Genomic DNA, 17,471 nt, shown 5'->3' with positions numbered 1-17,471 from the left:
CAAGCTGGCCTTGAACTTGTTATCCTCTTGCCTCAGCCTTCCAAGTCACTGGGATCACAGGTGTCCACCACCATGTATTTATTATATGAATATACTTTTTACACGTAACTAAAATCTACGAGGGATAACAGATTAATTAAAATTTTCAAAACATAAAGCTAATGTATGAAAGCATTCCAATTGGCCAGATTTTAGAGAGATTAAAAGGAAAACATAAACTCCTCAAAAGGTGCTAAATCCCTAGGCCCAAAATCAGAACCTGATTTTGTGGACCCTGGGCACATAGCTGAACTGAATGAACTCTAATTTCTTGGGCTTTCAAACTGAATCTAGTCTTTTACGGTTGAAGCCTTGATTAAAGATTGTGTTGAACTTAACAAGAAAAAATGGGAGGGTTAAAAGGCTCAGTCTTGAACAAAAAGTTGCTTACATTTAGTGCTAATAAATACTTCAAATTAAATGTCTTCAACCTATTCTTTGGTTTTCTCTAAACTGTTTGCTAGAAAAATCTTGAACTTTAGGAACTGGGAGAAGAGACAATAAGGGAGCCAGAAAGATTTGTTAGAGGATAGAATGAAATGCATACATTTTGACACTTTAGGATTAGGAGAAGAGAACCAGCTGCAGTCAGTTCATTCAACTGTGAGGTTCCACCCATTTCCCACTTCCCTTCCAGTCAAGCAAATCATAATTAAAATTCTACTGACAATTTGTGATAAGAGTTCTATATTTTTCTGTCACCAGTAAGAGCTAAAAGAAGAGATTCTGAATTTCATAGATGATCAACCTGTTTTTAGTTTTAGTTCTTTAAAATCTGAATGCTGTATATGTACAACTTTAAAATAGGCAGACTAGGGAAACAACTGAAAGTGAGATATTTGACTATTGTAACATGATGATAGAATGGCAGCTTCTGATTTAGAATAAGGCAGAGAGAAGTATCCATTCCACATTTAATTTTATAGTTAATACTGCATATAAGGTTTAAAAATAGAGGTTACTATAAATCTTTTATACTGAAACACAAGAAAGCTTAAGCATACCACCAGGCAACTGAAGAGAGGCCTGAACTTGCTGCTTCTGAAAATATCACACTAAATGCCAAAGGTGACTAATTTAGTCCCCATCCCCACAGCTAGTCCCAAATGACCTTTCCTCCCCAATTCTCTAATTTCACCTGGCCACTTCTTTGCCTTGCTATGCATGCAGCTGCATACAATTCTTCAAGGACCAAGTCTATCTTAATGTGAGAGTCTTGCCTGCTACTCTTACTCCGAACTTGAACTGCCTAATCCAGTGCTTGGACCCAGACTAAACATTCTACTTCCTCTGGCAAGGTCAGACTACATCCAACGCTCAGTTTGGTACCTGATTTTTCCTTCAATGTGGACCAGCAGGAAACAAACAGGAAGTGACTATGCTGACCACAGAGAAAGACACACACGCCTGTCTGGAACACTACAGAACAAGATGCTTTTAGATACTAAGCCTGTGTTGAAATTTTTCACGGTGCTTTGCAAGAAGTGTGTCTGAACCTGTCAGAGGTGGGCCCTGCTGTAACCTGGACTTACTAGCATAGTACAGGTCATTATTTATGTTTCTAAAAATCAGTAAACTAATCCCTTAAGAAATTTTCCTACTATATAATATTGTCATTTTTCTTCTTTCTTCTTCTTTCTGGTACCATGGATTAAATCCAGGGGTACTTAACCACTGGCCCACATCCCCAGCCCTTCTCTCTTCTTCTGAAAGTACTAAGAACTATCAGATTAAAGAAAAACAACACCCGGGGCTGGGGATGTGACTCAAGCGGTAGCGCGCTTGCCTGACATGCGTGTGGCCCGGGTTCGATCCTCAGCACCACATACAAAGATGTTGTGTCCGCCAAAAACTAAAAAATATTAAAATTGTCTCTTAAAAAAAAAAAGAAAGAAAAATAACACCCAAACTATATATCATTTACAAGCAAAAATATTATATAAATAGCTGGGCACAGTGGCACATACCTATAATTCCAGTGGCTCAGGAAGATCACAAGTTCGAGGCCAGCCTCAGCAACTTAGCAAGTTCCTAAGCAACTTAGTAAGGCCCTGTCTCAAAATAAAGAATAAAGGGCTGGGGATAAAGCTCAGTTAGTAGAGTGTTTGCCTCACATGCACAAGGCCATGAGTTCAGTCCCTAGCACCAAAAATAAATAAAGAATAAAAAGGGCTGGGTATATAGGGCTGGTTAAAGTGCTTCTGGGTTCGATCCCCAGTACTAAAAAAAAAAAAAAAAAAAAAAAAAAAAAAAAAAAAAAAAAAATTATATGAATAAGTCATTTGACATAGTTGAGGCATCTCAATCAGCCACAAAGCCTTACCTAGGCACTGACATGTGGTTCCCATGCTTGCAATTCTTAGACAACAATGTTACTTAACTCGGAATCAGCAACATTTACTTGTACTATTCATCTGCATTGGCTCCAAGAGGTCCTTGTTGACCTACTCCTAGACTAAGTGGTTGTGAGGAAGAAAAACAGCAGGTGGAAGCTTAATTAAGGCTCCAAAGTTTGGTGGCAAAGAAGCAGTCATAGTTCTGAGGTGGAAAAACCTTTAGGAGAAGAGCTCATGACCTTTAAGTAACATTAGCAAGACCCTAATAAAAGTTCATGGTTGGATGGAGGATGCAGCTCAGTGTAGAGCACTTGCCTAGCATGTATGAGGCCCTGGGTTCCATTCACTGTGACCACGAAAACAAACAAAAACCTTCAAGGTCCAGCACCTTATAAATAATTTAAAAAGGCAATTTCGTCTACTGACCATGGTTTGATGTTGCTAAACAGAGGCAGCACCAGAGAGCTCTTGACACTTTGAGAAGCGTAACAAAGACCCTCCAGGTGAGTGCAGGTAGGTTCATCCTACAACAAGCTCCCCTTGGCTATAATTTTGTAAAGCAAAAAATCAAGGTTCTAATTAGGGCAATGGTGTTTTCATTGGATAAAGCAGGTCTTTTTTCAAGGTATAATTTTCATACTGCAACATTCACCTTTTTTGGTGTATAGTTCTATTGGTTTTGACAACTTCATATAGTAATGTGACCACTACCAGTGACGAAATAACACAGCTCTAACATCTCTACAAATTCCCTCAGCCTTTGCAGCCTGCCCTTCCCTGAATGATCTGTGTTCTGTCCTGATAGTTCTGCTTCTTCCCAAATGCCACACAAAAGGTATTATACAGTACATAGATTTTTGAGCCCAGTTTCCCTCACTTAGCATAATGCAATTGAGATTCATTCACCTTGTTGGGTATATCAGTAGTTTGCTCCTTTTTATTACAGCAGTTTCTTTAGGCAAAATAGCTTAGTGATCAATAATCAAATGAAATAAAAATATGACCTAGATACATAACCATAACTTTCCAGTGAATTCAGAGTCACATGAAAGTTTCTACATTACATGAGATATGCATGTAAAATGTCTTATTCATATACACTCCCCAAAAGCCCACCTTGTAGAGCTTAGGGAGCACAATTCAGACCACAATATTATACAACAGCAGTAATGATTTAAGACTCAATGCATTCATTACATTACCTTTGTTGTGGTTTACCTGCCAAGGACTCTCTGGACTCAGCTGCTTACAATATAGTTTTCTAAATAAAGAATAGATTGAGGAAATTGATATTTTTCAGGAAAAAAAATATACAAAAAACGTCCAGGTGGTAATCACATGCAGCGACTCCTCAGACTGGGTTTTGGGCAGAGTTCACGATTCTAACTATCATGATCACGGCCAAGTCATCTGAGCCTCTCTGGGTTTCATTTCCTTCCACAGCACCTGTCTTCTTCCCCAATAAGGAAGAAGCGTCAGTCAGGATTTGACTGCCTATATGGTAATGCCATAGTATTGAACACTTGAAAAACAACATAACAACTTAAGAACCACACTCTCTGTTGCTAAGGTATGCAGAAGACACCTCTAAGTGTAGATGTTAGAGCAGATGAGTAATACTAGCATATCTCAGTGGAAAGATCTTCAGGCACCTTGAGATTGCAGGGTAGACCAATATTCTAATTAGGTATTTAACTGGGGTCCTCATTCTTCCTACCCCAAAATTACAGCTTTTAAACAAATTAAGAAAGTAGTTTTAGGACAGAACACTATGCTGTCATTGATTCCATCTGTTACCACACCTTTTCCCCAGGCATAGGTAATATGCTTTAAGCTTGATCAAGCTGTTTAAGGCTCAGACAGGGAAAAATTGAAAGAGTCCATTTTATGAAAAATTTTTAAATAAACATGCAAAAAGCATGACTAGGAATCAGATAAATATAATGATCACAAATATTTTACTCTTTTAACCAATGTAACTTCCCTTATATATAGAAAAGTAAGCTTTTTTCCTATATCTAATCTTACCTTTTATAAGTAATTTCCCTCCTCCCCCACCATGGGGTGTCTCTCTAACTACCACTGGTTAAACCTTCTTCCCATTTCCCTTAAAAAGAACAGTAATAAAGAGTTAAATTAGCAATGCACTAATAGGAGAGGGCATCTGGAATGAGCTGTAGTTGGGGCTGCAGAATAATCTGAAAGAGATCTTGAAGGCAAGTGAGGAGTAAATGGCACTAAACAGCAGGGGGCTTTTTTTTCTTACTTTTTTGAAGGGGAGTTTCCTGGGCTAAAAAGGGGAGGAAAGAAAGATCCTGAAGGAGACAGTGGTATTTTCTTTGGGGAAGGGAGCCTGGCTACAATAAGATCTAAGCCCCATCTCTGGAAAAGGAGTTTGCATAGTTGGATAAAACATATTTTCTGGCAGAAACTTTGAAATTCTGAATTTCAGTTCGCTGTTGTCTGACAGGAACCTCAACTCTTCTTCAAGCAATAAAATATTATAGACTATTATGATGAAGTTACATGTCGCTTCATCAAATACCTGATTCTTCTGAACAAGGAAGAATCCTTTTCCTTTACTTAGCTGAGTAAATGTGTGTGCACAAACAGATCAAGTGCTATGTGTAGTCAATGAAGTTATTAATAGCTAATAAAGTATGTAGATTTTAGATATCTGCCTGAGTAACATGTCAGGTGTACAATTATAACAAAGTAAGCTCACTAAGATCACTTTATTTTGTTACCAATAGCCTCCTTCTACTTACTCCTTCACAGTATCAACCTCTTCACCTTTACACAGCCTCTTCTAGAAAAGCAAAGCACAGTAAAAAGGAATGATGGAGAAATGAGTCTAAAACCTGTAAGCTAAATGCTAACAGTGATGAAAACAGAAAAATAGAGTAGACTACTCAAACAGCACATCCCTGTGGATTAGTAAAGGGAGGTGGGATGAGGGATGTCCTGAAGGTGTCAGTGCAGTCACTACCACCCCACAGAAGTGAGCCAGAGTCCTCAGAAGGGTTCCTGTGACTTAGACAAAAGGTTAACAATAGAGTACGACTCAGCAGTTGAAAGAAAATTAAGGCTAATTAGCTCCAAGCTTTCATTTGACTCAAGATAAATTAAAAAGCCAACTGTGGCTATATTTTCCTCCCCTAGAATGTTCTCCCAATCAGTTACCTGATCTAGGAAAACAGGACTGGAATAAAAGAACAGGTCAGGAAGCTAGGTCTGAAAACACAGCCACAACTGTTTAAAGCTGGGGTCCCCTCCACCGGTGGGGGTCAGCCAGACCTGGTGGCACACACGTGTAACCAGATACTAAGGCAGGCTAAGGCAGGGGATAGCAAATTCAAGGCCAGCCTTGGCAACTCAGTGAGACCCTGTCTCAAAATAAAAAATAAAAACGGCTGAGGGTGCAGCTAGCTCAGTGGTAGAGTACCCCTGAATTCAATCCCTAGTACTGCCAAAAGAAAAAATCAATTTAAAGTTTGAAGAAAGTGGGCAAAACTGAAGTCTAGATAATTTACTTAACTTGAAAAACTCAAATTTACTTTCAACCCTGCAGATTGCCCTTACTAGACTCTTTTTATCTTACAACAAAAAATCTTTATATCAGTGCTTCTCAAAGTGTGGAACCCCAAGCAGCAGTGTCAACATCACCTGGAAACCTCTATGAAATGCAAATTCTCAGGCTGCACCCCATACTGACTGATTCAGAAATTTAGAGGGCAGAATTCATTATCTGTCATACAGGGTCTGAAAACCTCTGCTATCCGTGTTAAAGGCACAGGAGTTTGGATTTTTGGAACAAGTTACTTAAGTCTGAAGTGACAAAGGGACAAAGACAAGGAAAGTATTACATAAATAGTGTTTCAATAGCTTAATTTCTAGGTTAAGGCCCAACTTTAATACTTAGTGACCTCTATAAGTAGTACCTTCCAGATGTTTCAGGAGTGCTCTACTGCTGTTCCCATGAGCAGATATCAGAACAGTTTTTCCCTTTAGTACTTCAGGCGCAATCCTTTCATTCCAGTAGGGAAGGAGTCTCTCCAGGACATCCTTTAAGCTTTCAGACCGTGGCAGTTGATCCAAGGGTACATCGCACAATTTATATCTCCGGTCACTGTAGATTTCATGATAGTAGGGATGAGACTCCTCAATGGGAGGTGGGGTCACATTGTAGCTTCTTCTCCAGAGCCTCACCTGTTCTTCACCATGATTCAAAGCCATTTTCTCCCTGTTCAGCCCAATTAAGGCTCCATAGTGACGCTCATTCAGACGCCAGGAGCTTTCCACAGGAACCCATTCCTGCCCCAGCTCTTCCAGGATCAGCCAGGCTGTGTGGATGGACCGATTAAGGATGGATGTGAATACAAGATCAAACTCAAAGTTCAGTGATTTGAGCTGCTTCCCACAGTTCCGGGCTTCCTCCACTCCTTCGATGTTAAGTTTCTGATCCACCCAACTACAAAATCGGTTCTCCTTATTCCAAGCACCCTCTCCATGTCTTAGCATAATAAGTTTATACTTGGACATACTGATGGCTGTGGTTCCCTGACGTTTTTGAATGGGATACTGTTTAAGGACAGCAATACATCTAGCAAGAGAAGAACAAAAAGTACAAGTTATATTCATTATTCAAATGACTACCTAGGAAAGGAAGCACAGTTTTACAACAACCAGTTTCTAAAATAAACTGAAATTCCTTTGAACAGTTTTGACGTCAGACATCCGGTGTTCGTCTACTGTACTGCATACAAGCATATTCTCCAGACAATTAATTACAGACATAGTTGACTTAAATTTTCTGATGGCTGGATAATGTTAATTTTATGATGTAAAACAACAAGAACACTTCATTCTCATGGCATGCTGTGTTTCTGCCAGATAAAAAGATAGTTTATGCTTATAGTAGAGAGGATTCAATAGAATGAGTTATAGATGTCTAAAAACATGACTAGTAGCTGGGAACTCCCAGCTCCTAGCAGCTGACTCTACATCGAAGGCATGCTTCTTACTTTGTTTTTCCTCCAATGGGAAAATAAATATTTTCCAGCCTCACCTTCTTATTACAGAAGTTATTAAATAGGTTATCTCAGTGAACCACCACATAGATCTGGTATATATCACTGACTGGTGGCAACCAGCTCTTTTAATTCTATAGGCTACACCATGTAAGAGCAAATTCAAGGTACATAAGACACACTGGCTCAATATTCATACATGAAAAGTGATTTTAGGTGACATTAAACCAAATATGGTGTCACCGAAATAATCTTTCACCTGCCTCAAGACGGAGCTATTGGCAGGAATAAATCCGGATGTAAAACAACCTATCCAGTGCAAGCAGCTGTGAGATGTGGCCTGTAGAAAGAGATTAACAGGAGCAGGTCTGTGGGAGGGAGAGGAGCCACACTGATAAGGAGGTACTGCCTCCTCCTTCTCCCCAACCCTGCAGATAAAACTACACACACCAGCCACATCTTAGCAGGAGAAGAATCTAGTAAAGTGGGACATGCAACCTAAAAAGTGATTTTGAATCCCCTACATTCAAACTGCAGGCCCAAAGATCTATGGGTCCACTCTGTCCCCTGGAAAATCTGCAGAAGGGCTGCGTCAGCCGGCCTTCACTCTCCTTGCAGTGGACATATCTACACTGACAAATGTGGTTTGGTTGACATGCCTGGCACTTTCCACCTCCACCCCAGTGTTTTTCCACACTGGGGAGCAAAGATTATAAGAGCATCAAGGCCTGGTTTTCTGCCATTCTTGGCAATTTCTTTTCTTTCTTTTTTCTTTTAAGAGAGAGGTGTGTGTGTGTGTGTGTGTGTGTGTGTGTGAGAGAGAGAGAGAGAGAGAGAGAGAGAGAGAGAGAGAGAGAGAGAAATTTTTGATATTTATTTTTCAGTTTTTGGCGGACACAACATCTTTGTTTGTATGTGGTGCTGAGAATCGAACCCGGGCCGCACGCATGCCAGGCGAGCGCGCTACCGCTTGAGCCACATCCCCAGCCCCGGCAATTTCCATTAACTGGAGATTTTCTGTCCCACTTAAACTGAGATTCACAGACAGTTATATAACATCACCAACAAAGTTCACTGGAATTTAGGCCTAATTTCTACTTTTCTTTAGTAATTCCTAGATATTCTAAAGTAGAAATGTCTTCTAAATAAGGCTGCAAGACTCAGGAAGGAAATCTGGTTGAGGTGATTAGCAAGTAGCTGAAAGGCTACTAGTTAGGATTGTGATGTCCCTTTCTTGTCAAGCATCAGATTTGAAGCTTTGGTGCACATGGAGCAAGAAAGCCCCAGGTGATTAGAAGGGACAGTGCTCAGGGCTCAGGTGAAAGCATCTCACAGGGCTGAGAATCTCTAGGGAGGGAGTACCATATATCACTATCTTCAACCTAGGAGAGGCATATCAGGCAGAAGAAAGAAGCTGACAAAAGCCATCTGGGCAGTGCTTTGCCAGGTGATTGTCTGTGTCCAGGAGCAGAACTTTCATGAGGTTAATGAAGCTCCAGCTTCAGGTCCCCTCACTCAAAAGAGACAAAGCAATACATCCAATGAATGGGTACTGGGGGGTGTGTGTGTTTAAATTGCAAAAAAAGAAATTTTCTTTTAAAACCCCCAAACCACCACATAATAAAGCTTCAGGCCAATGGAGAACTATATCCACCCTTTGTAACCACTTACTATTTTATTTTTTGGTAGTAGTGGAGGTTGGAAAAACCATAAGCAAACTATCAACTGTACCTTTACCTCAACCTCAGTTTGTCATGTCAAGAGAAGCCACCAGGCTGAACAGCTAAAGAATCTATTTCTCTTCAGAAGAAGAATGTGGTGGACAAATTCTACAGGCAGAAACCCTTCCCCATCCTCTTTTGACTATGGACTACAGCAAGGGAACAAAACAATGTAGCAATGAATACTCAGGCAGCCTCCACCAAGCTCTGCAGGATCTAATCTGCTATACTGGCTTATTTTGTTTAAAAAAATAAAGCAAATTGTTTTCTTTTTTGCTCAAAATACATATACTAAAACAGAAAATAGCCACAAAAATGATGCAAATACACATATTCCCTCACTGTGAGGTCAGGAGGTGAATATATAGGCTAAGTACCAAACCCATAAGTCTATCTCAGGTAAATGAAAACTTCCTTCCCTCCTCCTTGGTACTATCAACTGACTTTCCCTATTTAACTGTTGAATGCATGCAAAGGAGCTCCTGAGGAATACATACACCTTAGACCAAGCTGCATCCAGACCGGTGCTAGTCATGTTGTATCTCTAGAACCTACCATATTGTTTGAGGCATACAAGGCATTTAGTAGGTCTGTTGATTGAATCAAAATCAGTTAAGACACATATTATTAAATTGCATTACTGAGGCAAATGCTTAACAATCCTAGAAGTAACCATCAAAGTAAAAACAGTCAGTTGGCAGAGCTGAGATGTTAGCAAGCTTGAACAAAAGAATCCCAGTGTATTCCATGGTAAAACAGAAGCCAAGAATTATTCAGTATAGCTTGATACAGTGAACTTTTATACTATAAGTTTAGAATGTTCACAGATGGCCATAACCTCTACAAAGAAAATGGAGGTTCTGTTTAACTTGTCCAAAAACATATTGTCACTAAATGGCAAATTGGGACAGTGATCTAGGTATTCTGCTTCCAATCCCTGTACTCTTCCCTCCTCACCACCAAGGACTCTGGAGTCTTGGTCTGGGGATGTGATTTTACTTGGCTTTACATCATAGAAGCATCTCTGTTATAACCCCTTCCAAACCCAGGCCACCATTTCATAAAATGCATATAACAAAGAAAGTATAAAGGAGGGTTCAACCCATCACTGCTCTTGAGATGAACTTCAAGGCACAAAGTCAGGTCAAGCAGTAGTTGCCCCAACTTACGAAGAGGTAACTTACTAAGAATATATGCCTCCACCTGGCCCCTCCAAATTAAAAACTACTACTCTTAAAACCTCGAGCTTTGCTTTCCACTTTATTTTATTTTTGGTAAAGCTCATCACCATGCAATTTGCTCTCAAGGTTCTTCATCTATCCTATTGCTGACACTTAAGGACTAATTTCCATCAATAATCAGTAAATTTCATCAATAATTACTTCATGCCAAAGAAAGGCCACACAGTTTATAGGGATTATCATTCCCCAGAGTTTCTTCCTTTTTAAAGTATGGTTTGGCTTGAATTAAAAGTTTACTAACCAAACATTTTTTATATGACTTGTCCTCCCCTTTCTTTCCTCTCCAGTTTTTCCTTCCTTTTAGCCATTACTTTCTTAGTCCCCTGATACCTAATGTTTGCCTTGACCACTCTATAGGAATGTCTCTCAAAAGGCTACAGATTAGTCATTTCTTACTAAGTGCAGACCTTCTTAGGACTCACACCACTTTGACTCCTATGAAGCTGAATGAATACTTTCATCAGAAAACAAATTTGCTAAGCTTTCAGTGCTGCAGTTCCTCCAGCGCTTCTATTGTTACATCCTGTCTTGGTCTCTGTTACCCACCTGTGACAGTACTGTGGTGATGATCATGATATTAATCATAACAGCTAACATTCATATGGTACTTACCATGTCCTTGGGATTGTTTGAACCCTCAACCATCATTCCATGGAGTAAGTTCTATAATTACTCCTTTTACAGATTCAGAAACAGGAGAAGAGGCAGGGCTGGAATTCAGTCTCAGACTGGGCCCCCAAAGCCTATACCTATGCTTTGAACCATTCTATTCCACTGCCATACATAAACCCAAGGGTCTGCCTTCAGTGTCTTTGGAAACCCAATTTTTCTCACTTTAATTGCACTAAAATGAATGAATGATATTCCCAAATATCCTTCAGTCTCCCCAGCCCAGTCAATTAACACATTCTGCAACATGGGTTGCAAACCCCATTAGGGCAGAGCACAAGTGTAGGTTTGTGAGGAACATGGACTCCAACACAGATTATGTGTTCAACAAAGCAGTAAGGAAAGGTGACATGATTTTGTGTGTGTGTGTGTGTGTGTGTGTGTGTGTGTGTCTCTAAAGTTGAAAGTAATTCACACTATGAGAAGTACTTCAATCATACAGGAGGTGGGAAGGGAGAGATTCTTTCTGAGTAAGACTTTATGGACATGGCACTATAAGCTGGATTTGAAAAGTTATTTAAGATTTAGATTTATAGAAAAAAAGAAAGGAATTCTAGCCTATGGGGACAATGAGAGGAGTTAAAGGAACAAGTGCCTATACAGAATAGTAAGCCATTCAAACTAGCTGGGGTTATAAGTAGGGTGACTATACATTCTTATTTGCCTAAAACAGGCCTGTTTCCTCCCCCAACATTATTACTAGGGCCCATTTCACACTTAAATGTCCCATTTGGAAAATTGTATGGTCATCCTAAGTATAGGGTATAACCAGGAAGTAGGAAGAGACTAGTCTAAAAAGATGAGACTGAATAGTGGCCCAAGGAGGACCCCATGCCAAGGAATACAGGTTCTTCTATAAATACTGAGACATCATTAAATATTTAACAGCAAAAATTTTAGGAGGATCAGGCAGCACTTACACATACAAAGAGAAATAGAAAAAAACAGTAGTGTGAATATTAGTGGTGAAGTTTTTACAATAATTCTGATAACATAATAAAGACTTAGAGTAGGATTATGGCTATTAAAATGGGAGAGAAATAAATGTGAAAGACACTAGCTCAGCTCAGATGTTAGCAACTTTTTCTATAAAAGGTCAAATAGTAAATTTTTTAGGCTTTGTGGGCTATAAGATCTCTGTCATAATTATGCACAATTGTGTAATTCAGCCAGTGTAGCCTAATACAGCTGTAGACAATACACAGATGCATAAATACCACTGTGTTCCCAAAAAACTTTATGTATGGACTCCAAAATTAGAATTTCATGTAATTTTTGTGCATTAAGTATTGCTGTCATTGGATTAACTTCAACCATTTAAAATGTAAAACACATTCATAGCTTGTGGGCTTGTACAAAATCAGGTACTAAGCCAGAAGGTCTAGGTATGCAGATCCCCCAGCATAGCTGAATCCCATACTTGGATCTACTAATCACATCAGCATTTATTATCTTAATTAAGCATCATATCTCAGGATAAACATTATTAAATCGCCAGATTTTATTTTTGGCCAGAAATGCACAGTACCTTAAATTGAATCCCATTCATAATTATTTTTATTCTTCACTGAAGACAATACTGAGCATATTTGAATCAGTTTGAATACCTGACTTTTGCTTAACTGAATTATTTAGGAATGGGTTTAAGAGAGAACTATGGAGAAAATGTGATTCATCTTGTGAACTTCCTTCAAAATGTAATCTGTCACTCAGGCATGATTTACCCCTATAAGACATCTCCATAAATTATGGCCCAGTGCTTCCATTTCAGGGGACTGCATACTTGCTTAAAAGTTAAGTGCTATGCAATTGACTTGGTAGAAAAGAAATAGATGATTCAAAGGACAAACTGTGAAGGTGACTTATGATTTTTGAAAACCTTTCACTAGGGGCTGGGTTATAGCTCAGTGGTAGAGCGCTTGCCATCTCACATGTGGGGCACTCAGTACCACATAAAAAATAAATAAATGAAGTAATGATATTGTGTCTATCTTAAAAAAAAAAAACTTTCACTATGTGTATAGAAATTCCATTTAGATTAACTATAAAGCAAAAAAAAAATTCCATAAATGCCACCATAGTATTTATTGGGCAAGGAAGGGACAGAGAGAGTGGACCTAGGAATGATGCACATGCTAGGCACTATAAATACTGAGGTTACTTCATAATATTTTCAGAATCTCAGAGTAGTGTCAACATATGTAGCATGACCATCTTGCTGGTGCTTCCTACTCCTGTCTCTTATTAAGCCATATAATTTCACATACCCTACTCCCCATACCTGAGGACCATCATATCTTCCAAATTAATATTCCTAGGACTTTGCTTCTTCCCTTCCTGAAGTGCTTCAAAATTAATGTGTGAGACTCCGTATCACAAAGCATGAAAAGGAAGGGCAAATTACAGGGTAAAGTCCAGCCTAAAAACTAGGTTTTCTTCCATTTCCAAAAATTGGGCAAGAAACTTAATTAACAATATAATGTCAAATAATATAAAATAAGGAACACAGGCCCAGAATAACTTTAATTCAAAGCTTATACTTAAAGATCAAATACTCACATTGTTTTCCTTGACCACTCAGATATTATCCTTTGTCCAAATCCTCACTGTATAGCTTTGAGCAACTTTTAACCCCCATTGAATTAGAAATATAACTTTATAGAAGATGGGCTGGCTATATTTGAAGTCTGAGAAAGAAGTTAACCATGTCTCTGATGAATTAAAAAGGAACAGTTCTCAAGGGAAACGAAAAGTGGTGTTTAGTTCCTTGGAGCGTCAGTTATCTTAACTAAATATGCCTTCCCCTCAAATCAAGTACAACACCAAATGTTCAAATATGACTGTACCTAAAGGTACTTAATATTCTATGGACCATTATTTTCCCTAAAATTTTACAGTCACTTTTCCATTTGTATTTACAGTAATAAGAACATCTTTGGCTGGGCATGGTGGTGTATCCCAGTGACTTGGGAGGCTGAAGCAGGAGGATCACAAGTTCAATGACCAGCCTCAGCAATTGAGCAAGGCCCTCAGTAACTCAGTGAGACCCTGTCTTAAATTTAAAAATAAAAAGGGCTGTGGCTATGGCTGGGTGGTAAAGTGCCCCTGGGTGCAATTCTCAGTACAAGGAAAAAAAAAAAATCTCTTCACCAGGAGCAAATACTCTCATTCATGGTGTTTTTCAAACTATTCTTAACCTTACATCCCTACTGATCAGAATGATAAAAAGCAATAGGAGGTAGGATCCCAATCATGGGGAAGAGATGTAAATATGTAATAAGATGAGAATTTGCCTGGGCCATGGAGTTTGGTTCAGCCTGCTTCGTATCACCAGTATGCAAAATGCCCACTCAAGATCCTCTTTCCTATCTCTGGTTATTTACTTCCCTAGGTTAGTTACTCTGTCAATACAAACTGTTTTCCCCAAATCCCAGAAAGTATGAAGTCAAAAAATCCAAACAAGAACTCACTCTTCTGCTTCTTGACAGTATGATCTTGAATAAATTCTTTGGATCTCACGTTCCATATCCATAAAATGAGGATAACAAAATTACTCTTCTCAAGGAAGTGTTAGGAGTATTAAATGAATTATGGTAAAATGCTCTAACAAAAAGTGAGTAGTAGAATGGAGCAGACATGGACTAACTCATGAAGACTGGCCCAGTTCCTAGGCCCATCAAAGCAATCCTTGCCTGGCTGGTGGTACTAACAGAAGCAAAATTTGGGAACAAAGCACAGTGATGGGTGAGGTTAGAGAGAATTTTAAATAGTAAAAGGAAGAATGCAATCAAATGTGGTGGATGGAAGAGGGTGATGGAAACAGACAGTCCTAGAAGCATACTAAATACCAAGAAATATTCTGCAATTCAAATGCTTTAGTAAAGTGGTCAATGTTTTATATTCTATAAAGCATATATTTCCCCACATTTGTGGCCAAGCTTCAAAGAAAGGGTTCATTATAAATATCTTTTGTCCTGTTTCCCCATAAAAACATCCTCTCATACCAGATTTCATTCCAAAGGTATGCAAGAAACACTTCAATTCAAACATTTTCGTATCCTCTGTTCTCTAGGCACCAGACATACAAAGACAAATGCATGGGTGAATTTAGATATATCAATCACTACTTAAAGTGGAATATACCTTTTAATCTCAACCAACTGTAGAAGGCAAAAGAGTGAGAAAGACTAAAAGATTTACTGAAACACTAAGAGTGGTTGTCTCTGAGTGGTGGGATTAAGCATTGACACCTTCTGCCATATTATACTACTTCTGTGCTCTCCAGATTTTCTATAGTGATTTACTTGATTTGGTTTAGTTTACATATGGAACATGTTCTTGAAGCTGGGAAGTCTTATTTGCTAACAGATTTGATAAAGAATTTACTGCAATATGATTTCACTTGTATATTTGTAATAAAACTATCATGTTTATTTTAAAATATACTAATATAAGCATGGGCCCTAGAAACAATCTAATGTAACTTCTGCTTTTTAAAGATGTGAAAATTAAGAGTCAGGGTTGAAACGATTTGTTTCAGATCACACAAATAAGTAACAGTTTCAGGACTAAAACCAAGGTATCTCAACTTCTAACTTGGAGTTCCTTCTACTATGCTATTTGTCTGAATGACACTTCTCTAAAATCCACCATCATCTGGGGAGCATCTACAACTTGTGAGGTGTTACAGAAATACAGAAATGGAAAAAACTTAGTTCCTGGGTTCAGAGTAAACAGTTTTAAAATAAAAGACAAACTGTCATGAGTTTTGCTTTCATTATAGAAAACCTTATTACCTATTAATGAAACTTAACATTTGATTTTTTTTTTCTGAAAGGTTCCACCTGAAGTTAGTTAACTCTCTAGTACCACTCACAAGCCATGAATCCTGCTTAATTGGTAAGGGAGGAGGTGTGGGAAGTTAAGTTAGCTAAAAACCAATTATCCTTCAAAGTCTAACTATGACCTTAACTTCAAGTATGCATTTCTTTCGACTTTCTCAGGTGCAATATCAGTCCCCATCCCGTGGAACAGAGGGAATTGCACTGACTTTTATTTTTAGTGTTTCTGTGAACCTGTGATTTGGCGCCCGAAACCACTGCCTTCACTCACCTCCCTTCCTTTCTTAGCGTTGGGGTAGTTGGTTTCGGGGTTTTTGTTGTTTGCTTGTTTTCCTCTCTACTCACACTCACAGGACCAAGCCTGCCGCTGCCCTACATCCAGTGGCACAGCCCTGCCTCCTTCCAGGGAGTGTGCTACGGAAGGGGCTCTGCCCCCGCGCCTCAGCCGTCCAGGAGAGCCAACCAGACACCACTACCCAGGAGGTTCCTCCTTTCAGCTGACATCACTCTCACTCACAGAGAGGCGCATGCTGAGAAAAGGAACAGCGGGGACGACCCTCGGGGATACCTGAGGGTCACAGCTTGACTGGTGGAGTGGTCGCCAGATTCCGACCAGAGACTCACCTGAGAGGACATAGGAACTGGCCTTCTCCGCACCTCAAAAATAAAACCCCACATCATTTAAATATAGAAACGTTCGCAACCGTAACACTGCGAACAAAACCACTCACCTGCAAAAAGACCACCAGCACCAACTGCCGTTCCTCTGGGCCGCGAAGCGGGCAGCGCCTCCTAGAATTCATCGTTACGACCGGCATCGACGCTCTTTTCTAGCCCTGGAGCCAGATGGGGCAGGTCCTATGTCTCTGCCTATTGGAAGGGCGAGCTGTCGCTCATCCCTGGCTCCGCCCTACCCCCCGGGACTGACCACCGTCTTTTCCGTTCCCCAAATCCCAAGGGTAAGAAGCGAGGCGATGATTGGCTGTATGAGGAGACGAGCTCTCGTCTGGGCCAATAAGAATATGGTTTCAGAGCCGGTGGGCGGGCTTGGGCCTAGGGAAATAGAGAAACAAACCCTGGCGCGTCGCCAAGGCAATAGGAAAACCCCGGAGCTTGCGGAGACCCAACGGTTTGAGATTCTAGAAAGTGTTTGGCGTCATTGGGAAACACCTGCCGAGGGAGAGAGGCGTTGGAGGAATCTTGGAATAGATGAGGTGATATTTCTTTTATTCACGGGAAGTTTTCGGATTAGACCCTGGGGATGAAGCCAGGCAGGCATCGCAGAAGAAAGCTCCTTTATAACAAGCACTGGTGATAGTAACTCATAGATCGTGAATAAAAAGAAAGCTGCTCAGGTGCCCGATTTATAGGCAATAGCTCACTCTTACTTTATTTTACTGCTTTAAAGGCTCTCCCTTGGGCATTCTCTGAAAGATTTTAGCTGGGGAAGAAATGGTGAGTGGAATTTCCTAAGAGCTTCTAGAACAGACAATGGTAGGACGGCGTAGAATGGGAGAGAGTTGTAAATTTGGAGGCCAAACAAGAGAAAACTATGAAAATGCTGGCTTGTCAGGCCCTGGAAGCTTCCAAGCAG

General features: G+C 39.8%; 1 protein-coding gene across 1 annotated transcript in view; it reads right to left on the bottom strand.

Moving 5' to 3' along the window:
* The window catches only part of BPGM (bisphosphoglycerate mutase), a 29,111-nt gene extending 12,380 nt beyond the window's left edge, over positions 1 to 16,731 (bottom strand). Inside the window, exons 1-2 of the mRNA XM_081287701.1 lie at positions 16,609 to 16,731; positions 6,317 to 6,978 (exon numbers count right to left, since the gene is read on the bottom strand). Of these exons, the coding sequence (XP_081143827.1) occupies positions 6,317 to 6,917 (601 nt within the window). The 5' untranslated portion in view covers positions 6,918 to 6,978; positions 16,609 to 16,731. The remainder of the gene's footprint in view (positions 1 to 6,316; positions 6,979 to 16,608) is intronic.
* Positions 16,732 to 17,471: the final 740 nt, after the last annotated feature.

The sequence above is a fragment of the Spermophilus citellus genome (genome assembly GCF_964194105.1).
Source record: "Spermophilus citellus genome assembly, chromosome: 3".
NCBI classification, from domain to species: domain Eukaryota; kingdom Metazoa; phylum Chordata; class Mammalia; order Rodentia; family Sciuridae; genus Spermophilus; species Spermophilus citellus.
The sequence above is the reverse complement of the archived record's forward strand: the minus strand, read 5'-3'. Positions and strand labels throughout refer to the sequence as shown.